We start from the raw sequence: 26,996 nt of genomic DNA, 5'->3' as shown, positions 1-26,996 counted from the left end.
ACGGGGGACCATATGGGACACCAGGATTCGAACCAACCACCTTTGGTCCTGGATCGGCTGCTTGCAAGGTAAATGCCACTGTGCTATCTCTCCGGGCCCTTTCATCCTTGTTTTATTTATTTCCAAGAGGAACCTAGGAGGCCCTGGGACTCCATTGTCAATTCTCAGGTGACAATTTAATTGTGGGGTATGAGAATTGGGGGTATCCAATATAGTGAGCCATAGGTATTAGTTAAAGATCCCCCATCTCTTGAATTGGACAATATGGTGAAGCCAATGTCTTTCCTAATCCACATCTCTCAGAGCTGAAAAGCAGTACCCGTGTCTCTCCATATGGGAAGTGGACCACGTGCCCTACCAGCTCCCAGAGTGCCCCCAGGATGGGGGGGTAGCAGTATAAACCCTAAATGCAAGCTTCCTTCTCTGTTTCTCCTTCTAGGGTGACCACTGCCACACCCACAAAAGTAGAGCCCTCATCCATCAGTATGTGTGGAGACTCGGGGCTCCAGGAGAGTTGGTCCTGGAATTGGGGTGCACCTGGCTCGCAAGATAGATGACCCCTTGAAGGGAATGAGAGGAAGGGCCAGTGAGATAGGGGCAGGGGTTAAGGCACCTGCTTGGATTGTGGCAGATGTGGATTTGATCCCTGGCACCCCCCAAACTACAGGCTGGCTCAGAATTCCCTGCAGGCTTGGTCCAGATAGCATCAAGAAGTGCCTGGAGGAGGCCCTAGAAGCACCGCTTAGCACACATACCTCAAATAATAGTGCAGAGGGGCCGGGCGGTGGCGCTAAAGGTAAGGTGCCTGCCTTGCCTTCGCAAGCCTTGGACGGACCGCGGTTCGATCCCCCGGTGTCCCATATGGTCCCCCAAGCCAGGAGCAACTTCTGAGCACATAGCCAGGAGTAACCCCTGAGCGTTACCAGGTGTGGCCCAAAAACCAAAAAAAAAAAAAAAAAATAGTGCAGAAAAGAAAGGAAGGAAGGATACTAAAGGTGCAGACAGCCTGGGGTCAGAGTGATAGGGCTCAGGGGGCTGAAAGGCTGGAAGGATCAAGCCTGAACCCCCTGTCCCATCCCTGGATATGCCCACTTAATTTTTTTGGGGGGGCCACACCCGGCGGTGCTCAGGGGTTACTCCTGGCTGTCTGCTCAGAAATAGCTCCTGGCAGGCACGGGGGGTGGGGGGACCATATGGGACACTGGGATTTGAACCAACCACCTTTGGTCCTAGATCAGCTACTTGCAAGGCAAACACCACTGTGCTATCTCTCCGGGCCCTGACCACTTAATTCTAAGATCCAAGTGAGTTGATCCAGCCTTGGCTTTCAGCACCAGGGAAGTTTCAGGAGCAGCTGCCTGAGTGGAAACTTCACCCCCAAAGTTCCAGGACCACCCCGCTTCCCAAAATGACTCCTCTGCCCTTTTCCCACCCTCTCCGACAGCAGCCTCACCATAGCCTCACGGAGAAGCCCCATGACTGTGAGACCTGGGAGATCTGGCATGAATCCCGTGTCCTGGTGCATGAAAGAAACATCCTGAGATTGTCTCTCACTTCCCCTCACTGCCCCTCACTTCTGCTCACTTCCCCTTACTTCCCCTTACTTCCCCTCACTTTTTTCACTGCCCTTCACTTCTGCTCACTTCCCTTCACTTCCCCTCACTGCCCCTCACTTACCCTTACTTGCCCTCACTGCCCTTAACTTCCGCTCACTTCCCCTCTCTTCCCCTCACTTCCTCTTATTTCCCCTCACTTCCCTTCACTGCCCTTCACTTACCCTCACTGTCCCTTAATGCCCCTTACTTCCCCTCACTTCTGCTCACTTCCCCTTACTGCCCCTCACATCCCTTCATTGCCTTTCACTTCCGCTCACTTCCTTTCACTTCTCTCTCACTTCCCCTTCCCTGTCCCCTCACTTCCCTGTCACTTTCCGACTCCTGCACCACCACCAGCACCTCCGGCCCCATTATTTGGCCCCCAACGGAACAGTTTGGCCAGTACTCTTTCTTCTCCCTGAGTGGCTGCAGGCTGGCTCCAAGCCTGGCGGCTGTGACCTGCATGGGTGTAGATGCGCTTTCAGGGTGAGTTCCTCGGGCGATGCCCTGGAGTGGTATCGAGGCTACACAATCTCCACAATCTCCATTTCCTTCTCTCTCTCTCTCTCTCTCTCTCTCTCTCTCTCTCTCTCTCTCTCTCTCTCTCTCTCTCTCTCTCTCTCTCTCTCTCTCTCTCTCTCTCTCTCTCTCTCTCTTGCTCCCATTTCTCTCTGTCTCTCTCTTCTTCCCCACTTCCCCACTCTTTTCTCTCCACACCTTTCGGTACTCAGGGCTGACTCCTGGTGAGTCTTAGGGGACCATACTAGATGTCAGGGATCAAACTCTGTGCAAGGCAGGTATCTTAGCCATGTCCTATCTCTCCAATCCCATTTCCTCTTTTTAGAAGAGTCTCCATTTCCTGTTGGGGAAGCATTTTGCACCCATTCTCTCTCTCTCTCTCTCTCTCTCTCTCTCTCACTCTCTCTCTCTCTCTCTCTCTCTCTCTCACACACACACACACACACACACACACACACACACATACACACACACACACACACATGGTTCTCATATTTTCTTTGTTGCAATCCTCCCTGAAGCTCCTTTCCCAGCTCTGAGAGATGTAGGTCTTTCCAGGACTGGGCGGGGTGGAGCTGGAGCAGGGACCCAAGAGCTAGGAGGACTGGAAATGTGACCAGAGCCAATTGAGGTGACTCGAAAACTGCACCCCCAGCAGGGATTAAGTCTTAGCAGAGCTAAGGGAATGGCCGGAATGTAGCAGAGTGGAAAAACGCTCGCCCTGCCCAGCTATAGCAGGCAGAAGGCTCCCAACTGAGAGGGCAGATGACTGCAGATGGTAAAGAGCCAGAACTACAGAACAGGAGGTGGTAAGCCTGCCACCCCCAGGTGGGCCCCTGGTCCTGACTGAAGAAGTGGCTAGTCCTGGAGCTGCTGTGTCCAGCTGGGTCCCAAGTCCTGTAGGTGCTTCATGATAGTGCATTCTTGGCTTGTGCTGAAAAGCTGAGAGTTCAGACTGGTCAGGTTGAAACTTCCTGTTGAGAGCTTAGCATAGCACAGGGTTGTTGGTAGGGGTCCCTTTCCACCCCAAACCCTGATCACCCTCAGTCTTGGGTAGAAAGTCTTTTCTCCCAGTGTCCCCAGACCCTGGGACCATGACTTTGTTGGCTAGGGTGGTCTACTGTTGGGGACCCAGAAGAAATACCATCAGCACCCATAGCCAGCCCCAAGCCTATATCAATCCAGCCAACCCTGATCCTCTAAAACATTTCCCAGATCAGAACTATATTCCTATACTCTATTACTTTATATCAAGGGCCACAGCTCTTATTACATAAAGTGCTCAACAGATGGCTGCTTCATGAATGAATGAATGAATGAATGGAAATTCTCTCTCCCCCACCAAATTCTGACTCATAATTGTCCTGTTGGTTCTCTGGAAACTGTCCATAGGACCCTCTCAGTGCATTAATCTTCCAGCCACCTACCCACCATGGCAACTTCTGTTCATGTGTCCATTCATTTGTCCATCCCTCGATACGTGCATCCACTCAGTTAGCTGACTGTCCATCTATCAATGCATCTATTTGTCTGTTAATCTATCTATCTGTCCATCTATTATTCTACTTTTGTATCCTTCCATCCCTACATCTATCCATTCATCTGTCCCTCTCTACAGTTATATATCTACTCACCACTCTATCTGTTACAATATCCCCCTATTCACTCATACTCATTCACTCTTCCATCCATCCATCGATCCACCAACCATCATCCATCCTCCTTCTACCCATTCATAATTCATCCAATTATCCATTCATCTACTAATCCACCTATCCACCCATCCATCCATAAACTATCCATCCATCCCCCATCATCCAACTACGCATCCATCCATCCACCCACCGTCCACCTACCCACCCAAATGCTCTCACTCATCCATTACTTCAACAAAGCCTCTCTCCTTCATTTCCCTGCTGAGTAGTGGCAAAAGTAGGGCAGGCTGAGGTTGCAGGTTTAAATCCTGCGATCCCCTGAGTGTCTTGAGCAGACATTTTTTTTGTTTTTGGGGGTTTTTTGGGGGGGGGCCACACCCGGCGGTGCTCAGGGGTTACTCCTGGCTGTCTGCTCAGAAATAGCTCCTGGCAGGCACGGGGGACCATATGGGACACCGGGATTCAAACCAACCACCTTAGGTCCTGGATCGGCTGCTTGCAAGGTAAACACCACTGTGCTATCTCTCCAGGCCCTTGAGCAGGCATTTAACATATTCACATCTGAAGATGGTGAGCAGAGGAGGCTCGTCCAGTATCTCTATGTGGTGATGGTCCCCTCATAGAAACACATGTGCCAAGAGTCCCTCAACTCCAAGTCTTAACACGGGGCAGGATGCAGCTCCACTGTCTGACCCACATGCTTTATTCACCAAGTCCTTCCAACCTTTGTGCAAAGGCTGGGTGACTTGCAGTGGTCGGTTGGGAACTGAGGGCCAGAGCAATCAGCCCTCCCATGAGTTCTCATGGAGGAAGGCTCCATGGAGCAAAGATTCTAGCCAAACAGGCTTCCCACCAAGCAAGGGGCAGCTCATGGTCTGCCCCGCCAGCACAGAGTCCCTGATCCCCCAAGCTCAAGAGGGCATGGGGTCCTGACCTCTTGACCTGACCACTTCCCAAGGCTACCACACCCTGGATGGACGAGGCCCCAGAAATGCCACCCCACCGGTCTGGGCAGTGGATGCCCCTGCAGGCTGGGCAGGTGGGGTGGAGGAAGTCATTTGGGTGGTGAAGGGAGGAAGAGAGTTTTGGGGTGGGGTTGGGCTGCACGTCCTGCAAGAATCTCAGGCAGTGAAGAGCCTGTGGGGCCTCACCCAGGCACCCCCTGCTCTGACAGAGTGACCTGGTGAGGCACTCTAGGGGAGTTTTTGGTGGCTGCGCCTGGGTTTGGGGAGTGGTCAGGGAGACTGGCTGGAGATCACTTAGCTGCCTGGATAGCCCAGGACAGCGCCTATGTGGAGGGAAAGCTGGGGTGTGGTGGGGGACCAGCTGCCAGGTGGACATTGGGCAGCCAGGTCAGGAGCTCCAGGGGCCCTGATGGGTGGGGACATGATTACATTCTTGGGACCTGACTCAGGGTGGGCAGAGCAGCTGATTCACCTCGGACCCTCTCCTGGTTCTGCCAGGGCTCGGGGCTCAGCCTCTCCTGCAGCTCAGCCCCAGGCAGGTCCCCACTGGTGACTCAGTGTCAGGCCCCAGGGCCAACCTGACTTTCCATCCTTCCCATTGTTCTGGAGAAGAACAGTAAACATGTGTTACCAAACATGGTGCTACACCAGCCCCTGTCCCCACCTCCTGGACCGAGCATGGAGGGGGCAGCCAGAGGACCTCTGTGCCAGGAGGCTTCGAGCACCCCTCCAGCGCAACTCCATCTTACAGTTGGAGATCTAGGGTTCAGAGAGGGCAAGTCCCTTACCCATGCTCACACAGCAGAACACAAGGCAGGCAGCACTCAGACTTGGGGGGCTTAGCATTCTTGGGGACAGACAAACCAAGGGGACATCCTGCTCATAGCCCCCCTCTCTTGACCCTGAGTCCAAGTCCTCCTTCCACCCCGGATCCCCTGGAGGCTGACTGACTCTGGGCCAGGGACCCAAGCTTTGCAGTGTTCAGGGAAGCAGTGGGGACAGCCCTGCGAAGTTGGGGAGGTTGGGTGCCCACAGGAGCACGCCCCTGAACTGGGAGGGAGGACGGATCCTGCACAGCCCAGGAATGCTGCCCTTCTGGTTCCAAACTGGTTCACAGAGCACCGAGGAGAAGGAGGAGGAGGAAGAGGAAGAGGAGGAGGTGGTACCCCAGTTGCTGGGAGACAGTGACAGCTACAGGTGGGGTGCTGGTCTCCCCTATAGACTTGATACTTCCAGGGTGTTCGCAGCCTGACCCTGCTGATGAGCAAAAGGGGACAGAACTCAGGGCTGCTGGGGGCACTGACCTCTGCAATCTCCACCCACTAGGGACCCGCCAACAAGAGGCTGGGTCCCGGCCAGGTGGCTCCAGAGGGGATGAGTCACTTGGCAGGAGAGGGGCCCCCAGAGCTAAACAAACCCATCTGCCTGGTGTAGAGGGGAACAGGGCCCGGCCAAGCTGGCAGCTCAGGCCAGCTGATGTGTGTCTTGTACAGGCAGCTGTACTGGCACAGATGTCAGGAAAGGAGAGGGAGGAGCTGGGTGGTGAGGGGACCCTGCAGTTTCTCCCCAATTGGCTCCTTCCTCCCCACTGAGCTCCGATGAGTCAACAGGAGCCCTGCCAGGTAGAGGCTGTGGCAGGAGTCCAGTTGGGGATTCAGGGTCTTAGTGGCCTTTGGGGATAAGAAAAACATTGGTGCAGCCCCGCCCAGATACGGAGATAGTCTCCCTCTTCCTGGCATGGCGTGTGTGTGTGTGTGTGTGTGTGTGTGTGTGTGTGTGTGTGTGTGTGTGTGTGTGTGTGTGTGTATGTAGGAGCTTGAGGACAGCCCCTTGCTGGCGCCACGCCATGTGGCTGGACAAGAAGTCGCCAGCAATAAACCCCACAGGGCGGGCTCAGTGGCCATCACCAGCTGTCATTGTCACCATGGCCAGGGCCTCCCCAGCAGTGATCGTCACCTCCCCAGGAGCTGTGGAGACAGGAACAGTTCCAAGTTTCGAAACAGCCCTAAGACCTGCCAGTCCTGGGGATACCCCAGCTGGGCACTGCCCTCCCTCTGCAATGTTCTTTCTGCTCTTGTTTCTCAGGTGTCCCAGTGTGGGCCACAGAGGGGGTCCTGCTGTGCCCGTCTCGCAGACGAGAAACTTGGAGACCGCCCTGTGAGCTTTCACTGCTGAAAGGAGCAGAATGTGTCTCCTCCATAGCTGCCCACGCCTACCTTCGGCCTTTCTGCCTGAGCCCACCTGCCACCTCCCACCTGCCTGTCCCCGCCCCTGGTTCTGCTTCACTTCTGTGAGTCAGTCTGTCCATGCCCTTAGTCAGTGCCACCCCTGCCCCAGTGCACCCAGACACACACACACACACACACACACACACACACACACACACACACACGTAAGGAGAAAGGTCAGGGGGCATGAAGGATGCTCCCCTCTTTGAGCACAATTCACAGGAAGCATCTGTGGCACAGAGCAGCTACTGCAGAACTTGGGTCCAATCCCTGCAGTTGCTGAAACCTGAATCAAATTGGGCACCTAGGAGGTGAAGCCCAAAGGGTTTCTGAGTCAGTCATAAAGAGGAAAATGCTCCCTTTTCAGCTGTAAGGAGTCTCTGGGGGCCAGCCTACCTTCCCACTGCACACAGATCGAAATGAATTATGTCCAGTAGCAGACCAAACTCTCTGGCACCCAGAGTTTCCCAAGACAGAGCTCAGGTCTTACACAAGTGTGCCAGAGAAAGACTGATGCCCAGTGCCATGCTCTCTCTCTCTCTCTCTCTCTCTCTCTCTCTCTCTCTCTCTCTCTCTCTCTCTCTCTCTCTCTCTCTCTCTCTCTCTCTCTCTCTCTCTCTCTCTCAGGGTGGTCCCTAGAAAACAAAGAGTGTGGGGTGGAGAGTTAGTAAGGCAGGAAGGGTACTTGCCTTGCATGTGATAACCTGAATTTGATCCTTGGCATCCCATACAGTCCCCTGATAGAGCGTTAGGAGTAATTCCAGAGTTCAGGGCCAGGAGGAACCCCTGAGCAGCATTGGGTGTGGCTCCAAATCAACAACAACAACAACAACAGCATTCCAGCTGTTCCAACAGGAGGCCAGAGGCAGTAGCACAGTGGTAGGGTGTTTGCCTTGCATGTAGCTAATCCAGGATGGACCTGGGTTTGATACCTGGCATCCCATATAGTTTTTTAAGCCAGGAGCAATTTCTGAGTGCATATCCAGGAGTAACCCCTGAGCATCACTGGGTGTGGCCCCCCCCCCAAAAAAAAAAAAAACACTGTTCCAACAACTGAATTCCAGCTCTGGGGCTGGAGAGAGAGCACAGGGGTTAAGGCATTTGCTTTGCATGTGGCTGATCCTGGTTCCATCCCTGGCACCACAAACAGGAATGACCCCTGAGCACAGAGCCAAGCACAGATCCTGAGCATTGGTAACTCCCAATTTCAATTCTGGGGCCTGCCATCCCAATGGGGACCACAGGGGTATCTTCCCCACTTAATCTGAGGTGAGGGCATTGGCTTGATGACTCAGAGTGGAGCTAAAATCTGCTCTGCTACCCCCTACCCCCTTACCCCAACCTCTCCTGAGCCCTGAACATTGCCCCCCCCCCCCCCCCCCCCCGGCCAGACTCTGGGCTCCAAGTGCTGCAGCATAATGTAGGGACATGATGTCAGGGTTGTGTGCCAGGTCATGGTGTCAGGGGAGTGTCAGATCAGAGTGTCCAGAGCTGGGGTCCTGTCTGGGGGAACGGACTATTCCAAATAGGAATCTGGTGACATCTCAGCCCTGAGTTACTGCTGTCCCCAAGAGCTGGAGTTAAGTTTCAAAGGAGGTTTTATTGAGCCACAATGATGAAATTTCTCTGCTCTCTCAGAGGGGGGCTGGCCCTGATGTTCAGATTTCATTGCCAATGACCCCCTAGGAGTAATCTCAAAATTCTTTGGGATGGGGCCAGAGAGCCAGTACAAAACTAAGGTATTTGTCTTGCACTCAGTCCTTCGGGGTTCAGTCCCTGACATCATCTAGTCTCCTGAGCACCAACGGGAGTAATCCCTGAGTTCAGAGCCCGGGAGTAACCACTGAACACCTCTTGGGTGTGTCCCCAAAACCTAAATAAATAAAAAAATAATAATCTTCGGGGGTGGTGCAGGTGTGGCCAAGTTGACAAATGAAGACACTGTAGGTGAGGACAGTGGAAACCTCGCCAAGGCGGGTGCAGGAGTCAGGCACACTTGGGTAGGGAGAAATTGGGTAAGGAACCCCCTTTTCTTCAAGGTCATCCTCTCTGCTGCTCTGAATATGAATAGCTGGTCCGGGCACACCTTTCTGGGGATGCGGGACTGAGCGAGCTGGGAAGAGGCTCCGTGCCCGCCAGGTCGGTCGGTGTCACTCCAAGGAGTGTTTGCAGCAAGGCTGGGAATAGCGGGGTGTTGTCCGAACCCCGAGTCTCCGCCCAGCCTGCCAAGCAGGACAGCCCCGCCCTGCCCTGGCGCTGGCGCTGGCCCTGGCCCCTCCCCGGGAAGGTAAGCACCACCTTCTGGGGTGCGGCCGGGGAGCAGTGGGACTGGGGTGCAGTGGCCTTCCCGCCTGGGCCAGTAGTGACCCCGCGCCGCCTCCGCGCAACACTCGCATTCGGGGCTCCAGCGCCGCCGCCGCTCGCTCGCCTCCGCCCCCCTAGGGCCCCCCGACACCATGAACTCGCTCTTCAGGAAGAGAAACAAAGGCAAATACAGCCCCAGGGTGCAGACCCGGAGGTGAGCGGCGCCGGGGGTGGGGTGGTCAGGGAAGGGGCTTCCCAGGTTCGATCCCGGAGCGCGCGGAGCCAGGAGCGCAACTGCGGGGCGCGCGCGCGTGGGAACCGGGTGTCGGGGAACCTCAGCGGGGTGCGGCAGATCTGGGGGCATAGGACAGAGATTGGAACTTGCATCCTCCAGAGTTGGCGAACCCCGAAGTGCTGACTGAGACGCCTACAGGGAGAGACCTAAAATTGGGGTGCAGGGGATCTGCGTGTTTTGGAGTCACTTTGGAGATGGGGGGTGAGACCTAGGGCCCAGGAAGACCCTCCAGGGTGAGATAGGGCGAGGTGGGGGTACAGCCAGACCAGAGCTGGCATCTGGAGGAGACCCAGGAGGTATCCTGGAGGATGGGGCTGGGACATAGGACTATGGGGGTGAGTGGGCACACCTCCCCCACTCTGCACTCCTGAGGGGTTGGTGGGCACAGGCTGGGTGGATGGGGCACAGGCTGAGTGCTCTGGTCCTCTGGGGACCCCCTCCGTGCCAGCTTCTCAGGCCTCTGTTGTCCCTCCTGCCAGCCCCCTTTCACACACACACACACACCCCCAGCCGATACTGGCATTCCCAGGGCAGCCTCGGGGGTGACAAGTCTGGATGTGTCTGCGCTGCTGCCACTTCGTTTGATAAACTACACGGAGTCAACTCACATAATAACCGGTTTGGGGAACCTGGTGGAGATGCTGAGATTGAGGGAGGGCTTTTTTTTTCCTAGTGTTTTCTCCCAGGGACCCCAGGCACTGAGGGGGTGCTGTCCTCCTCCTCACAGTGCTCCCCCCCATTCAGGCCCCATACAAGGCAGGAGACTAGCAGGAGACAAAGAAGGCAGGAAGGAGGCCGGGCAGGAGGAGACGTGGCCGCCCCGTATGGTCCAGCCCAGTGGACCTGTCAGACAGGTGCAGCCAGACCCAGTCATGGGGCGCTCCGGGCTCTCCAGCGTCCTCCCTGCATCCTGCTCTGGAACCCCCAAGTCCCGTGAGCCCCCCCCCCAACTACCCTCGGTGCTTTGGCGCAAAGACATTTCTTCCTTCTGCCCTCCCCTTTGAAGCCCTCTTCTGTGCCCCCTTCTTTCATAATCCCCGAGGCCTGTGTGTCCAGTGCCTGAGCCTTGCACAATCGCTTGCTTCCTGCCAGCCTCTGAGGTTGTGCTGCCCCCCTTAAGGACTCTGTGCCTCCCTCCCCCAAACCACAGATGGTGAATTGTCAGAAGTAAGCCGAGCTCGACTAAGTGAGTTCCAACTTCCCATCCCAATCATATCTGTCAAATTATACTTGATGAGCCAGAACAGAGATGATGGTACCGGGAGGAGGTTAAGCCACATGTCTTGCTTGTGGCCCAGGGTTTCCCTAACACAGCCAGGAGTGAATCTATCCCTGATAAGTCCTGAGCATTAGCCTGGTGTGTGTGAGATGTTCCAATAATAACTATATTTGATGGAAGTAAATATAGTTAAATTTTAACCTTAGGGGACCAGAGTAATAGCACAGTGGTAGGGCATTTGCTTTGCACGCAGCCCGACCTGGGACAGGCCTGGATTCAATCCCCAGTATCCCATATGGTCCCCAAGTCTGCCAGGAGCAATTTCTGAGCACAGAGCCAGGAGTAACCCCTGAGCGTGGCCGGGTGTGGCCCCAAAACCAAAAACAGTAAAATTTAACCTTAGGTGAGGTATATGTGTATGTTGCATCCTGTCTCTATCAATTTTCTTCCTTGTGATCATAATGTCTAGTAGCTGCTTGCAGATTCCCAGCCTCTTTCTCGAACTTTTCTTTCCCAATCATGAGAGCATTGAGGAGCTTGGCGCCTCTCTTTCGGGCCCTGGGCTGTCAGGACAAGCCCGTCTTCCTGGGTTAATAGCTGGTTAATATCTAGGGGTGCACCTGGGTCCTTTCACTCCTTTGCTCCGCTCTGCAGGGTCTTGAGTGTCTCTGAGCTGCACTTCCTCATCCTGGTTGCTGAGTCCCACATTTTTTCTTCACCCCAACTTTTGTTTGTTTGTATGTTTGTTTGGGGGCCACACCCAGCGATGCTCTGGGCATATGTCTGACTCTATTCAGGGATCACTCCTGGTGGGGCTTGGGAGACTCTCTGTGATTCTGGGTTGGTTGTGTGCAAGGCAAGTGCCCCCCATCCTCTGTGGGGCCCAGGCCTCACTTCTGGTCCCCGCAGATACTGTGGAAGTTGGGTATCTTATTGGCCCTTTTTCTAGTCAGCAGAGCAGGGTGGTGCTTGGGGTGGGTAACTTGCACCCAGAACACCCTGGTGCACAGGCACAGCAGATGAGGTCATTCTCATTCCCTCAGCTGAGGTTTCCCTGAACCACAGACCTGCACATCCTGGGCTGGGGCACTTTATACCACCCCAGCCCTGCCTCTCCCCACTTGCCTAGCAGCTCCCTACTGAAACCAGGAGCACTGGGTGTGAGCCTGGTTCCTAATGATGGTGTGTGATCCTATGTCATACCTGCACTAATGACAGGGCCCGGCTGATGCACAGGTCAGCGGGGACAGTGTCCAGCCTGACAGGAGGAGGGTCTGGAGGAAACAGTGTCCAACCGAACAGTAGGGTTTGGGGGATCGATCACTGTCCTGCTGGAAGTGAGCACCACAAATCTCGCACCCCAAAATCAGCTCAGCCTTGGGCAGGGCTGGGGAGAATCAGGAGCAGGAAGGGTGTGAGAGTCTGACCCAGGGACAGTCAGGCACCTGGGACAGGGTCTATGCCAGCCCACCCCATGACCCCTGGTCCAAGCAGGACAGAAACGGCCTGCTTTGCTCTGTCTGGGTTCCTTGGTGGCACCATCGGGCCTAGATGGAGGCTCCTAGCTGCTTCCCTGAAGAACCCAACCCTAGCTCCAGCCCTGGCCCCTCCTTCCAGCACTAGTGCCCATCCTCTCCTGCCTGTTCCTCTGTCTCATTAGATCTGAGCCTGGTCTTTGACCCTGCACCATGGCCTAGGATGCCCCATGCTACTCAGCCCTTTCTCCTTGCTCATTCCCCTCTTCCCTCCTCCCTGCTTACCCCCTCCTTCTGTACCCCTTGGCCTTTCCCACGCCCTTCCTCTTGTGTCTTCCTCTTGCTTTTCCTCTCCAGGCTTGGCATCTGCTTTGGGCCACCCCAATTGGCCTTGCCTAGCCTCTCCTCACCCCCTATCTCTATACCCTCTGCCCATGCCCACCGGTGGCCTGTCTTTGAGCCCGACAGGGCTGTGCCCACTGAGCAAGTGATGTGAACCTCTCACATTCTCGCCCTCCTCAAACACCTGTTGGGGGACCCTGGGTGTGCCCCTCATCTATTGAACCAAGAAGGTAAATGTGGGTAGAAAACGAGAACTGAAGGGGGCTGGAGAGATAGCATGGAGGTAGGGTGTTTGCCTTGCATGAAGAAGGACGGTGGTTCAAATCCCAGCATCCCATTCCATATGGTCCCCCGAGCCTGCCAGGAGCTATTTCTGAGCATAGAGCCAAGAATAGCCCCTGAGTGTTGCCGAGTGTGACCCCAAAACAAACAAACAAACAAACAAAAACAAACAAACAAACAAAAGAAAATGAGGCCTGAGCTGAGAGTGAACTGTAGCAGGAGCCCCGGAACAGCAGTGCAACGCCTTGGGCTGGGGTCAGACTGAGATAGTAGTGAGGGGGCCTGGATGCTGTGTGGGGAGCATTGGTTGTGGGGCCAGCGCAGGGGCAGAAGGGCTGAGGGCCCACCCAGAGGTACACAGGCAGTATGGTCCTGGGAGGTGTGGCTGGACTTTTGTCCTTTTGGGTCTGAAATGGAGTTGGGGGTCTTATAGAAACTGCCAAAGTTCATATTTCTCCATAAACCAGGGACCTCCAAGACCCCCAAGGGCTTGGCATGCAGGACTGGGCATAGGGCACATCTGTGGCAGTGAAACTGGTGACAACAGAAGGCACAAGGGCAGCATAGCAGGGCCCAGAGACCTGAGGGGGTGTGGGAACACGGGGAGTGCCCAAGCCAGTCCTCAGGGTGTGGGGAGCAAGGCCCAGGGCTGTGTTTTGCATAGTGTCCCAATAGGCCACAGCTCCAAGGTTTCTGATGGGAAGGTTCCAGATGAGAAGGTTGTAGACGACAAGGTTCTGAATAGGAAGGTTCTAGACGGGAAGTTTCCTGATGGGAAGGATCCGGATGGAAAGGTTCCGGATGAGAAGATTCTTGAAGGGAAGTATCTGGATGAGAAGGATTTTGACAGCCCCACCCCACCCCTGCCTGACAGCCCCACCCTCCTTTCTGTTTTCAGCCCAGCATGGTCCCCCCTGGCTATGAGGAGCATTGTTCCTCTGTTCCTGGGTGGGAACTTTCTGTGTCTGTCTCATGGTTCAGGAAAGATTCCTAGTTTGTACCACCAAGGACAGAGCTTGTTCTTGTCCCACTGCCCAGACACAAAGCCAAGCTCTTCCCAGGCATCAAAAAGGGGCACTTATGGGGGAGGAGAGGAGGGCAAAGAGCCGGGCACAGACACCGGACCTAATGCCTGGCGTCCTTTGTCTCTCTATATCTCTGTCTCTTGCTCCGGTCTTGCTGGTCACTAAAAGAACTAATTTCATGGCCAGAGTGATAGCACAGTGGTAGGGCATTTGCCTTGTATGGGTTCAATTCCCGGCATCCAATATGGTCCCCTAAGCCTGCCAGGAGCGATTTCTGAACACAGAGCCAGGAATAACCCCTGAGTGCTGCCGGGTGTGACTCAAAAACCAAAAAAGAATTAACAGGGGCTGGAGAGATAGCACAGAAGCAGGGCATTTGCCTTGCATGCGACTAATCCAGGACTGACCTGGGTTCAATTCCTAACATCCCATATGGTTCCTTGAGCCTGCCAAGGTGATTTCTGAGTGCAGAGTCAGGAGTAACCCCTGAGTACCGCCAGGTGTGGCTCAAAAAAAGCCAAAATAATAATAAATAGTTTCCTGTCCCTGTGTCTGCCTGTCACTACTCTCTGCAGGTGCTGGGACGTGGGTTTGGGATGCACAGGTCACAACTGGGCTGGCAGTGTGAGACAGGTGGCAATTCCCTTGATGTGGTTGTAGCTGTGTGTAGGGTCCATCCTCCTGTCTACCATGTCCTCAGTAGTGACCCTCAGTGCTCAGAGGCTGCAGTGTGCAGAAAAGTGCAGTTAAGACCCTGTGCTCCGGGGCCAGCGTGGTGGCGCTAGAGGTAAGGTGCCTGCCTTGCCTGTGCTAGCCTAGGATGGACCGCAGTTCAATCCCCCGGTGTCCCATATGGTCCCCCAAGCCAGGTGCGACTTCTGAGCGCATAGCCAGGAGTAACCCTGAGCATCACCGGGTGTGGCCCAAAAACAAAAAACAAAAAAAAAGACCCTGTGTTCCTCTGCGTGGCTGGGACATTTCTTTTGCCCAGGACCACGCTGGTATTTGTACCATCTCTCGAGCCCACCAAATGAGCAGCGAGCTCAATGGCTGTTGGAGACACTGCGGGATCCCTCCTGCTGGACAACCCCACCCTGCTGTCACCTGAACACCTGTGCACGTAGAGCAGGGAGGGAAAGAAGGTCTGACATGGCTGAGCCGTCTAAAGGGCTGGCACAGAGTCACCCAGATCAGGCCGCTCAATAGGGCATCCCCGTGCCAGCCATCCCCAGTTTAGGACCTGCCTCCTCCAGACTAATGCTGGGCATGGAGAAATGGAGAGCGGGACTAGCGTGGGAGTTCCTGGCAGGGAGAGTGCCAGTCAGTGGAATCATTACGCAGGCATTCACCGGATGTCCGAGGGCCTAGGACCTAGGACTGCTACTCATTGGACAGGCTTCCAGGGCGGGGTAGACAGTTCCAAGGGCAATGCCTGCTTTCTAGGCTGAAACCTGACTCCCACCTTCCACACCACAGGTCCCCCAAAGCCCTCTGAGAGGAGAGTCCTCCAAGCTCTAAACCTTCTCATGCACTATTAGATGTAGCCCTCCAAAAAAAGAAACTTCTGCTCACGATCTGGGGCTTCTTCATTCTTCTGCCTTCCTCACTTTGGAGCTTGGAGCTGAACTGTGGGCCATGATTTACTCTCGCTCTCCAGCCTGGTTGCAGAACAGAGGAGCAGTGAGGGGAGAACCATGGTGAACCGGAGGCCCTAACTGCCCCATGTCATGTGTCTCATAGGCTCATCCTGCTGAGCCTATGCCTTTGCTTTCAACCCTCGGGCTCAGCCAGGTGTCATTTATTCACTAGGAAGCAAGTTCTGGTGGGGGCCCCTCAGCAGTGGGTTGACACCCCACTACTGGCCACCACCTCCCAGCCATGTACTCCTCATTCTTTTTTTTTTTGGGGGGGGGGGCTCACACCCAGTGGTGCTCAAGGGTTGCTCCTGGCTCTGTGTTCAGAAGTTCCTCCTGGCAGGCACAGGGACCATATGGGATGCCCGGATTCGAACCACCGTCTGTTCAAATCAGCTGCGTGCAAGGCAAGAATGTTTTACCGCTGTGCTATCTCTCCGCGTCCCCTCCTTATTCCTAAGCATGACCACTGCATGTTGGTGGACTGGAATGGGGGGAGCCAACCCCCAGCATGCTTCCAAGTTCCCTTGTATGTTGGCCAGAGAGATACTGCAGGGGTTACAGTCTTGCATTGGCAACCTTGGTTTGCTCCCAGCACCTGATGGTCCCTAAGCACCACCAGGGGTCACTTCTGTGCAGCAAAGAACAAACTCACAAGCGCCCCCAAGTAACAGAGTTCTGATGCTCTATGCCCCCCACTGTTCCCCATCTCTGCGTGGTTGTGTCCTATTCAGATGTCCAACAGGGCAGCTAGCAGTGGGTGGGTTCCACCCTGCGGACTGTCTGGAGTTACTGATGACAATCACTGAGCTGTCTCCCTTGCCTGCCATTGGGCTGTACAAGCTAGATGCATTCAGGGGATGTCAGAGCCCTTCGTTCCAGGCCTTGCAAGAGCCCAAGGGGTGCTGAATGGGGCAGAGGGTTTATCCTGGTGGGCGAAGTGGATCCTTGGAGGCTTGTCTTGGGAGAAGGGCCTCGCCTGGGCTTTGGGGTGACACAGTGGCACTGGGACACGTCAGCTCTTTTGGGATGTCTAGAGGTGCGGTCCCTCCTACTCGTGTAGAGGAGAGTCTGGTGTGAGGGGGTGAGAAGGAGGTTGTGCTAGGCACCATGGGGGAGGCGAGGCTCATAGAGGGACCCCCCAGGCCAGTTATTTTCCCCTAAGCCCCCAAAAGTCTCAATTAGAATGATGGTTTGGGAAGCCTGTGGTTGGCCACTGATGGACAGGAGAGCCCTGACCCCATGCCCCCAGATAGCAGGGCTATGTCTGGTGATGAGTGCTTGCCTCAACACCTGGGGGCCCCTGTCTGAAGAGGGAACTGACACCACCCATCGGGCTACAGGGGTGACCACCAGACCTCAGCTGCTGTCTTCATTTCCATGGGTTTCAGTTGTCTTCACTGGACCTCGGGCAGAAGGGGGCAGCTGTTGCTTGGACACCCCAAGTCTCTGCCGGCTGGGTCAAGGGTCACAGAATCTGCTACACACACACACACACACACACACACACACACACACGCACACGGCCCCAAGAATGAGCTGCATATGCCAAACACTAATTGTCTAAAAGGTGGGAGGAAGGGAAGTGCCCCAAGACCACAGAGCCTGTACCTGAGGGCACCCCCATAGGGCTGGCAGGGAACCCCGGAACAGAAGACTGTGCAGCAGGCAGGGAGCCAGACTCAGTGGGGCGGGGTTGTTGGGGGTGTGCCCTCCTGGCCCTCCTGAGCATTCCTGCCATTCCCAGGGCTGCTCCCCACCCCTGCTGTGCCTCCCTGCACCCCATTAGACAGGATTAACTCAGAGGCAGGAGCCAACCCCTGGTCCCTGGGGTTGGTAGGTTGGTCGAGGGGTGGGAGTGAGTCAGGCACCATAGCTGGGGACAGACCTTGTTTCTGCTGTCACTAGGCTGTGTCTGCCCCCCCCCCACCCCAGGGAGAGTCAGGGCTGTCCTCAGCACTTCTGAGGCCCCACCCCAGGGCATGTGCTCTGTGGGCTGTAGCTGGGCCCTGAGTTGGAATTGGGCCAGTTTATGCCAGGTGTCTGAGCAGTGGGCGTGGGCACCTGGCACAGAGCTTGCAGACAGAGGTGTGGCAGAGAGGGGGCGGGGCGTGCACAGAGTAGGGTGGGGGATTCCCTGAGCCTCCTCCACCTCTCATTTCAGAACCCCCAAAAGCCACTCAGGAGCCACATAGAGGACTTTGGGGGGGGGAGCCAAACTCTCAGGTCCCAGGGGTGCCCTTGGCTTGACGGATGGAAAAAGAACATGGGATGTGCAGTGAGTCATTTGGGCCTGACTGCCAAAATGGTTTCTCTGCATGTGGGTAAAAATCTTTTTTTTTTTTTTTTTGGTTTGTTTTATTTTGTTTTGTTTGGGGACCACACCCATGCTCCGGGCTTGGCAATCACTGTTGGCTCTGCTTAGGGCCCTGTGGGGTGCTAGAGACCGAGCCCCCATTACTGTTCACATGATCAGCACCTTCCCCGATGTCCTGTGGCTCCGTGAGGCACATTTCCTGAACTCTGCTGCCAGATGAACCTGAACTCAGCCTCTCTTCTCTCCCCCATTTTCTTCCTCCTCTCTCTTCTCTTACCCACCACCATGATGACCCCTATTCACAGAGCGGGAAACTGAGGCTCAGAGCCACTTCCTAAAGATGAAGCCAGGATTCATGTCCAGACACCCATACTCCCTTATCGACAAGTTGCAGAGTGGCTACCCTCATGTGACTATGGGCCAGGCTTCCCTCAGTCTGCTCCTCCGTGTAATGGGCAGGTGGACTGGACTACCTCCAAGATCTCTCAGCCCCAGTAGTCACTGCCCAGCACCCACATTCAGTTCTGGCTTCCCTCTGGGCAGGAGATGGGATTGCTGAAGGGGCTTGTCCCCTCCCTCTTGGGAGCTGTTCTGGCCTCTTCCCCGTAATGGGAGGCACCTCTGTTTTCCTGGCCTCATGGGGTAACACTGTCTTGGGGCCAGGGCAGGCCAAGAACAGCCGTATCTCAGCCGCCATCAGCCCTGTCGCATGTGGCTCATTGGTGAGATGGAAGCCAGCCCGGACCAACCAGTTCCCGGCCTCCTGGGGCCACACCCAGAGCGCCCGGTCTGTGGGTGTCCAATAGTGCTCAGAGGGTGATGCAGGAAGGAGCAGGACTCAAGTCTTTTGTTTTGTTTTGTGTTTTGGGGGGCCACACTCATTGACGCTCAGGGGTTACTCCTGGCTATACGCTCAGAAATTGCTCCTGGCTGGGGAACTATATGGGAGGTGGGGGGATCGAACCAAGGTTCATCCTGGATCTACCGTGTGCAAGGTAAATGCCCTGCCTCTGTTTTATCAGTCCAGCCCAAGGACTCTGGAGGACCCCAAACCCAGGACTCCAAAACCCCAAAGGGTTTTAACAGGACCCCAAGCCCAAAGGGCTAAATTGCCAGGGCTCTGGATTCAAATTCCAGCCCAGGATTTGCTACTTTCTAATAGTGGACAGGGTCCTAGTTGTCTCCCATTCTGTGCCTCAGTTTCCCCATCTATTAAGAGGCGAGCAGGGCTGCATCAGCAGGCAGCAGGATTCCAGACATGGTCCAGCTGGGATTCTCTGGGGGCCACTCAGCTCCCTGCATGCTCCCTCCCAACTCCCAGAGCAACCAGGAGAGGGTGAAGAGCTTCCACAGGGCATGGGATACTTCTTACTGGTTATTTGTGGGGCACGCCTGGCTGTGCTCAGGGCTTCCTCCACTATGGGGGGTGCATATCACCAAACCCTTGGTAGGGGTGCTACCGTGATGCCTCTGGGGTCATGTGGGGAAACTGAGACACCTGTGGCCCCCCCCAACTCACTTTTGTACCCTTCCTAGAGTGCCCAGCCCCTTGGGGTAGAAAAGATTTATGCACTGAGTCCCATACCATGGGGGACTCCTGTGTACAGTTGGATGCAGGGGGTTTCCTCCCATCAGTCCTTGTCCAGGGTGGGACTGGATGCCAAGGATGGCCCAGAGTTGAGGAGGCATATGATACTCAGGGTGAGGCAGGAGAATGATAGGAGCCTTGGCCCCAAAATGGTCCCAGTTTCCTCCTCCCTGAAGAAGGAACTTTCAGGTCCTACTTCCCAATACCAGTTTTCTCCCCCCATGGGGGTTAGAGGGTATAGCAGCCAATAGTTGGGGAGTTCTAACTGCTTCCATGTGCCCTGAACCCCTTCAGGGAGTGGCCACTCTGAGGGCTGCACATACTGTCCCAGGGCATCCTGGCTGATGCCTGCAATCTCAGTGCCGTAAAGACTTGCTTTCCTGGCACAGACATTCCAGAGCAGCTGCCCCTTTGTCCATCCATCTGTCTGTCTGGTTATTTTTTTTGTCAGTCTGTCTGTCCCCATTTTGCTAACCCCTGGTTCTGCCTACAGCATCTCCAACAAGGAGCTGTCAGAGCTGATCGAGCAACTACAGAAGAATGCCGACCAGGTGGAGAAGAACATTGTGGATGTGGAGGCCAAGATGCAGAACGTGAGCTCAAGCCCCAGCCTGCCTGCCCACCCCTGCCTGCTTGCTGCCTACCCCACTGCTCACTCCCTGCCCACCCGCTGCCACCCCTGCTTATCTCAGCCAGGGATGTGTCTGGCCCAGACACATCTTTATTTTGAGGTGTTCTGAGCTCCTGCAACATGCAGATGCTAGAGAAATGTTGACTCAGGGCCAGAGGTGCTTGCAGATGTCATATTTGTAGTTCCACACTTAGGACAACTGGATCTTTCACTCGTCAAGGTGCTTTTAGGTGTCAGAGGTTCAGTGTTGTGGGAAGGTCTCCTACGAGTCCCGAATCCCATGGATCTGGAACTGTTTCCTCAGCATGCCCCAAGGGGCACCAGCCAGAAAGGCTAGGCATGGGTAAAGCCTAAAGGCAGGAAACAGGGTGCAGGGAGAGAAGGGAGAAACAGAGCCCTGCTCCTTGCCAGCAGCCCTGAAGCGTTTCCGGAAGCTGTTTCTCTGATCCTCTCTGTGCTCCCCAAACCCCACTACCTCCCCTTTCCAAAATAAAAACAGCTGTGCAGGGTGTGCCCTGTTTTCCTTCTTGCAAAGCAAGGGCTGAGAAACAAACTGAGTGAAGCCAATTAAAATAGTGTTTAAGGGGCCGGAGAGATAGCACAGCGGTAAGGCGTTTGCCTTGCATGCAGCCGATCCAGGATGGATGGTGGTTCGAAACCTGGTGTCCCGTATAGTCCCTCGAGTTTGCCAGGAGTGGTTTCTGAGTATAGATAGAGCCAGGAGTATCCCCTGAGTGCCACTGAGTATGACCCAAAAACCAAAAAAAAAAAAAAAAATTGTGTTTGAGTCCACCACCAGGGATCTCAGATCTGCAGGTGTGAATGAATGCAAATATATAGAAGTGCAGTTCTGTGTGCGTGCGTGCGTGTGTGTGAATGCGAGTATATAAAAACTCAGCTGTGTGCGTGTGTATGAATGCACATTTGCCGTGTGTACCCATGTGTACCTGTGATTGCATGTGTTTGAACGTGTGTGTGAGTGACTGCGTGAGTAACCGGTGTGGATGTGTGTGAGGGAGAGAGGTGCGGAGGGAGGGTGGAATTTGGACTTGCCCTCTCAGTTTATTTGCTTCATGATTCCAAGGAACAAGAGTGTATTTGGAGCATAATTTTGAAATGATTTTGAACTTCAAAGGAGCCAAGTTGCAAACAGAAACATGCTTTGAGTGAATCAGACAACCCTCCCTCCCTTCCTTCCTCTTCCTTGCCTCCCTCTTTCCGGACACAGCATTGTTACCCAGAGGATCTGGAATCTTCTTTTATTTATTTTTTTTGAAGTAAAAACAGATTTTATTCAGAGGTACTGAGGAAAGGGAGGGAGAGGAGAGAGAGAGCGAGGAGAGAGAGAGAGAGAGAGAGAGAGAGAGAGAGAGAGAGAGAGAGAGAGAGAGAGAGAGAGAGAGAGATCAATGTGCTCAAGAGTGTGGCAGAGAGAGCCCTGGCACATGGCCCAGCATGAGAATAGAAAAGTCCACAGCTCAGGAGGGGAGATGTAGGTGCCATGTGCTTAGGCACTCTGGACCTAGGTAGCACACGAGTGCCTGGAATTCGTTTTTTTGTTTTTGTTTTTGTTTTTTTTTGGTTTTTGGGCCACATCCAGCGGTGCTCAGGGGTTACTCCTGGCTGTCTGCTCAGAAATAGCTCCTGGCAGGCACGGGGGACCATATGGGACACCGGGATTCGAACCAACCACCTTTGGTCCTGGATCGGCTGCTTGCAAGGCAAATGCCGCTGTGCTATCTCTCCGGGCCCTCATTTTGTTTTGTTTTGGGGTCACACCTGGCAGCGTTCAGGGTTACTCCTGGCTCTGCCCTCAGGCATCACTCCTGGCGGCTTAGGGAGTCATATGGGATGTCGGGGTTCGAACCCAGGTCAACTGCCTGCCAGGCAAATGCCCTACCACTGTGCTATCTCTCCGGCCTGGCCCTGGAATCTTTTTTTATTGAGTAGAGTGAGTCACACCAAGTCTCCCATCGAGGCAACTGCAGTGGCATGATGCACTCTCACAGCCTTGCAAGATGTTCCAGAATAGTCTCCTGGTCCCGAAGGGGAACCCCATATGCGTTCGCCATGACTGCCCCCTGACCCCACAAATCTCCTGAGCTCTCTGGCTCAGAGTTCACTTCCACAGGACTTTCATAGCAGTGCAGAGCAGCCCCCACCAGTCCCACCTCAATTTGTGGGGTTCCCTGGGAGTGCAGTCCATGTCACTGCCATCTGGGGGGTCCCCAGAAGGAGCAGCTCTGCTGATTCTGCCTCCTCTGCCCCCCCCCCAGGACCTGGCGCGGCTGCAGGGGGGCCGGCAGCCTGAGCACCGGGATGAAACCCTGCAGAAGGTGTCGGACTCGGAGAAGCTGCTGTATGTGCTGGAGGCCGACTCAGCCATCGCCAGACACATGAAGCACCCCCAGGGGGACATGATCGCCGAGGAGTAGGTCCCCCACCCTGGTCCCCCACCCATCCCCTGCTGCCTCCTAGTCCTGTCCCTGCCGGGTGATGGGCTCCAGGGAACAGTGGTCTACTTCTTCAGGGACTTTCTAGGGCAGGATGGCAGGCAGTGGGTGGGCAGCAGGAAGTTCCTGTGTTCACCTGGGAGACAGGTGGGTGTGCCCCTCACATCTCCACTGACACGGGCGCATCTCCCGCTCAGCATCCGCCAACTGAAGGAGCGTGTGAGTCGCCTGCGCGGGAAGCACAAGCAGATCTACAACCTAGCAGTGAAGGACACCGACCCCCAAGTCAACTGGGCAGCGCTGGTGGACGAGAAGCTGGTAGGGCCTGCTGGGGAGGGAGTCCTCCTCCCGACGCCTCCCAGTGTGTGTGCACAGAGAGGGGGGTGAGAGGTCCAGGGCCAGCCCTGCCAGAATGGGACGCCGCATTTATGACTCACTCTGGCCACCGGGAGGAGAGAGAGAGCAGCCAGACCTCAAATTAGTTGTTCTTGTTATTGTTTGGGGGCCATTCAGGATTTACTACTTACTCTGTGTTCAGGGATAGCTCCTGAAAAGCCGGAGGGACCATATGGGGTTCTGGGGAGCAAACCTGAGTGTAAGCAAGGCAAGCACTGAACCCGCTATACAATTGCTCCTGAATTCCCCCTTCTTAAGGACCTCTTTTCCTTTTTTTTTTTTTTGGATTTTTGGGCCACACCCGATTGATGCTCAGGGGTTACTCCTGGCTAAGCGCTCAGAAATTGCCCCTGGCTTGGGGGGACCATATGGGACGCCAGGGGATCGAACTGCGGTCCTTCCTTGGCTAGCACTTGCAAGGCAGACATCTTACCTCTATCGCCACCTTGCCGGCCCCAGGACCTCATTTTTTTTAACTTTATTTATTGATTGATTGCTTAATTTTTATTGATTGATTGGTTTTGGGGCCACACCTGGCGGTGCTCAGAGAGGTTACTCATGCCTCTGCACTCAGAAATTGCCCCTGGCAGCCTGAGGGACCATATGGGATGCTGGGAATCGAACCGGGTCCTTCCCGGGTAGGCCGCATGCAAGGCAAACGTCCTACCGCTGTATTATCTCTCCGGCCCCATGGACCTCATTTTTTTTTTGGTCTTGGTTTTGAACTACACCCTTGTGATGCTGGGACTCTAACGGGGAGGCTCTTGCATGTAAAGTGGGCCGAGCTAATTCCCCCCATCCCACTGGAAGAATAATGCCTTTGGGGGTGCTAGGAGCTTAAGTCAGGGGGGTGAGAGCGGTCAGGCAGGCGGAGGCTCCCCTGGCCCCCTGGAGCCAGGCAGGGCTGAGCTGCCTGCACTTGCACCCAGGACCAGCTGAGCGCCCAGACTTTTGGTACGGACCTTCCGCTGGTGGAGCATCAGGTGGAGCAGCACAATATCTTCCACAACGAGGTCAAGGCCATCGGCCCCCACCTGGCCAAGGTGCGTTGCGGGGTGATGAGAGGGATGCGGGGAGACGGGGCTCCCCCACCCACCTCTGATCGCATCCCTGGCTCTGTCCTCAGGTGCAGAACAACGAACTCCAGGCCAAGTACCAGAAGCTGCTGGTGAGATCCTGGGAGGGGCGTGGCCTGGGCGGGCGTGGGGTGTGGCCAGGAGCTGGGCCAATCCCCTTGCAGAACGGGGCAAGACCTACTCGGGCTCTGGGGACGCAGCGCCCCCTGCTGGTATTCGTCGGTCACTTCTCAGAGCGAGTTTCCCTGGGAAGCTTGTGCAGAACCAGGCTGCCTGGCTGCAAGCCCAACGTTAGGAGGTTCTAAGCTTCTTTGCCCAGTTTCTGAGAACCCCAAGTGCCCTCAGCTGGAGTGCTAGGCTTGCACTTGTTTTGTGGAGCGGTGGAGGGCGTCAGGCCACTGAGTCTTTGGCACAGCTTCTGTTTGTAGAGCAAAATTTTGCACGCCTGTCCCTGCCCTCTTCCTGCCTGCCTGCCCTTTCTGGCTCCCAGAAGCTGAGGCTGCAGATTTGTTTAGGCACCAGTTCTGTATGCACTTGTCATGACGCTGTCCTCACCCCAGTTTCTCAGAGGGCCAAACATGTCACCTGTCCCATTGGATGTCCAGGACTGTGCCTGGCACATCTGCAGGACGAGTGGATGAGTGGCCAGTTAGGGCTGTGGGTCTCTGGGGGCTCAGCCAGTGGCCCTTCTCCCCTCTCCCCTGTAGGCTGCCTCCCAGGCCCGGCAGCAGCACCTGAGTTCGCTGCAGGACTACATGCAGCGGTGCACCAATGAGCTCTACTGGCTGGACCAGCAAGCCAAGGGCCGCATGCAGTACGACTGGAGTGACCGGAACCTCGACTACCCCAGCCGCAGGCGCCAGTATGAGGTGGGCAGTGAGGGGGATATAAGGGGACCTGCCCGGAGAAGCCCTGAGACCACCCCCTGGAGCCTGTCCCCTACTTTCCCGCAGAACTTCATCAACCGGAACCTGGAGGCCAAGGAGGAGAGAATCAACAAGCTGCACAATGAGGGGGACCAGCTACTGGCTGCTGAACACCCGGGGAGAAACTCTATCGAGGTGCACAAGCCAGGAGGGGCCCTCCTGTATCCCTGCCCAGAGCACGTACCCAGAATACGTGCTGAGCTCTGCTCTGTGCCAGCCCCTCATCTCCAATTGCTCCTGTATAGTGCATGGCCCGCTCTCTCCATGCCTGTCAGCCCTGTTTGCTCTCCCATGTCCTGCTCTTCTTCTTCCTTATGGGGGCAGAATTGAGTGTTTCCACATCTGTAGAGGCCCCCAGCAGCACCTGCTCCATCCCACAGGCACATATGGAGGCAGTACACGCAGACTGGAAGGAGTACCTGAACCTGCTCATTTGTGAGGAAAGTCACCTGAAGTTCATGGAGGACTATCACCAGGTAGCCATGCCCACCTTGTCATCTCCCAGTCTGGGTGCTAAGACCGAGCAAGTCTGTGTGGGGCCCGAGTAGCCCTGGAGCTTCATGCTGGCATGGTGGCTGCCAGAATATCTTGGTTGGCAGGGCCACTGCAGCAGCCCCAGGAGAGAGGCCTGTGGGGCTGGCATCAAGCTCAGAGCCTTGAGAAGGCTGAAACATGTTCCAGCCCTGAATGTCTCCCACCCCCCAGCAGGTTCCTTTAAAACTACCCATTTGGAGGCCTGAGACATAGCATAGCAGTAGAGCATTTGACTTGCATACAGGACAGATGGTGGTTTGAATCCTGACATTCTATATGGTCGGTCCCCCGTAGCGATTTCTGAGTGCAGAGCCAGGAGTAAACCCTGAGAGCCGCTGGGTATGGCCCAAAAACAAACAAGAAATTTACCCATTCAAGGACCAGAGTGATAGCACAGCTGGGAGGGCATTTGCCTTGCATGTAGCCAACCTGGTGTTCGATCTCCAGCATCCCTTATGGTCCCCAACCCTCCCAGGAGTCATGTCTGAGCACAGAGCCAGTAACCCCTGAGCACTGTGGGTTCAGGCCCAAAAACCAAACCAAAATCAAACAGAACAAAAAAATAAAAACCTACCTCCCAAAAATCTGCCCATACAGAGGACTGGCGTGATAGTACACGAGATAGGGTGTTTGCCTTGCATGTTACCAATCTGTACTCAATTCCTGGCATCCCTGAGCACCACCAGGAATGATTCCTGGGTGCAGTCAGGAGTAACCTCTGAGCAAAATCAACAAAACAGAAACTGTTCAGTTGCACTGGGGTCTGTCAGCCCAGCCTCCAACCTCATGGCCCCAGAAAAGAATCTGTGGGTTTGCCAACCTGAGACTTTCAGTTGTGGGTGCCCCAGACCTTGGGCATGGTGGTCTGCTCTAACCATAGTGTTTCCTGGGGCTTCCTATCTCTGGAGACGTGTCGTGATTGACTGGGTACACAGGTCATATGGCCGTGGTTATTCCACAAGAAGGCTTTAAACAAGAGCGATGGGTGCTTCTGACAAATGGGGACTCTAGATTTGGGTACCCTGGTTTGGTATCTAACCCCACTGGGCAGTGAGCTCAGGGATCCCCCATTTCTCAGGGGGCCAGTGGATGGACTGAAGGGTGGGTAAGAGAATGTTCTAGCACAGGCTGGAGAGACAATACAGGGATTAAGCAGCTCACCTAACAATGAGTGTGTGAGTGAGAGAAATAGGATGCTTGTCCTGAACACAGGCAGGAGGTGGGGGAGAGGGAGATGGGGTGGGAAGCTTGCACTGTGGAAGAGGGGTATTTTGTTCTGTTTTTATATGTGAAACCCAACTACAATCATGCTTGTAATCATGGTGCTTAAAGATATTAATAAAAGGGGCGGGAGAGGTGGCGCTAGAGGTAAAGCATCTGCCTTGCAAGCACTAGTGTAGGACAGACTGCGGTTCAATCCCCCGGTGTCCCATATGGTCCCCCAAGCCAGGAGCGATTCCTGAGCACATAGCCAGGAGTAACCCCTGAGCATCAAACGGGTGTAGCCCCCCCCCAAAACAAACAAAAAAGATATTAA

The 26,996-nt window shown here is 55.0% G+C and overlaps 1 protein-coding gene across 1 annotated transcript in view; it reads left to right on the top strand.

Annotated features, from left to right (window-relative positions):
* Positions 1 to 9,418: 9,418 nt before the first annotated feature.
* Positions 9,419 to 26,996, top strand: part of PPL (periplakin) — a 28,830-nt gene continuing 11,252 nt past the window's right edge. The window contains exons 1-11 of the mRNA XM_049768878.1: positions 9,419 to 9,480; positions 10,289 to 10,494; positions 13,555 to 13,786; positions 19,937 to 20,036; positions 22,351 to 22,505; positions 22,725 to 22,845; positions 23,853 to 23,978; positions 24,050 to 24,091; positions 24,707 to 24,868; positions 24,953 to 25,060; positions 25,306 to 25,401. Coding sequence (XP_049624835.1) covers positions 9,419 to 9,480; positions 10,289 to 10,494; positions 13,555 to 13,786; positions 19,937 to 20,036; positions 22,351 to 22,505; positions 22,725 to 22,845; positions 23,853 to 23,978; positions 24,050 to 24,091; positions 24,707 to 24,868; positions 24,953 to 25,060; positions 25,306 to 25,401 — 1,410 coding nt within the window. The remainder of the gene's footprint in view (positions 9,481 to 10,288; positions 10,495 to 13,554; positions 13,787 to 19,936; positions 20,037 to 22,350; positions 22,506 to 22,724; positions 22,846 to 23,852; positions 23,979 to 24,049; positions 24,092 to 24,706; positions 24,869 to 24,952; positions 25,061 to 25,305; positions 25,402 to 26,996) is intronic.

The sequence above is a fragment of the Suncus etruscus genome, chromosome 2, assembly GCF_024139225.1.
Source record: "Suncus etruscus isolate mSunEtr1 chromosome 2, mSunEtr1.pri.cur, whole genome shotgun sequence".
NCBI classification, from domain to species: domain Eukaryota; kingdom Metazoa; phylum Chordata; class Mammalia; order Eulipotyphla; family Soricidae; genus Suncus; species Suncus etruscus.
The sequence above is the reverse complement of the archived record's forward strand: the minus strand, read 5'-3'. Positions and strand labels throughout refer to the sequence as shown.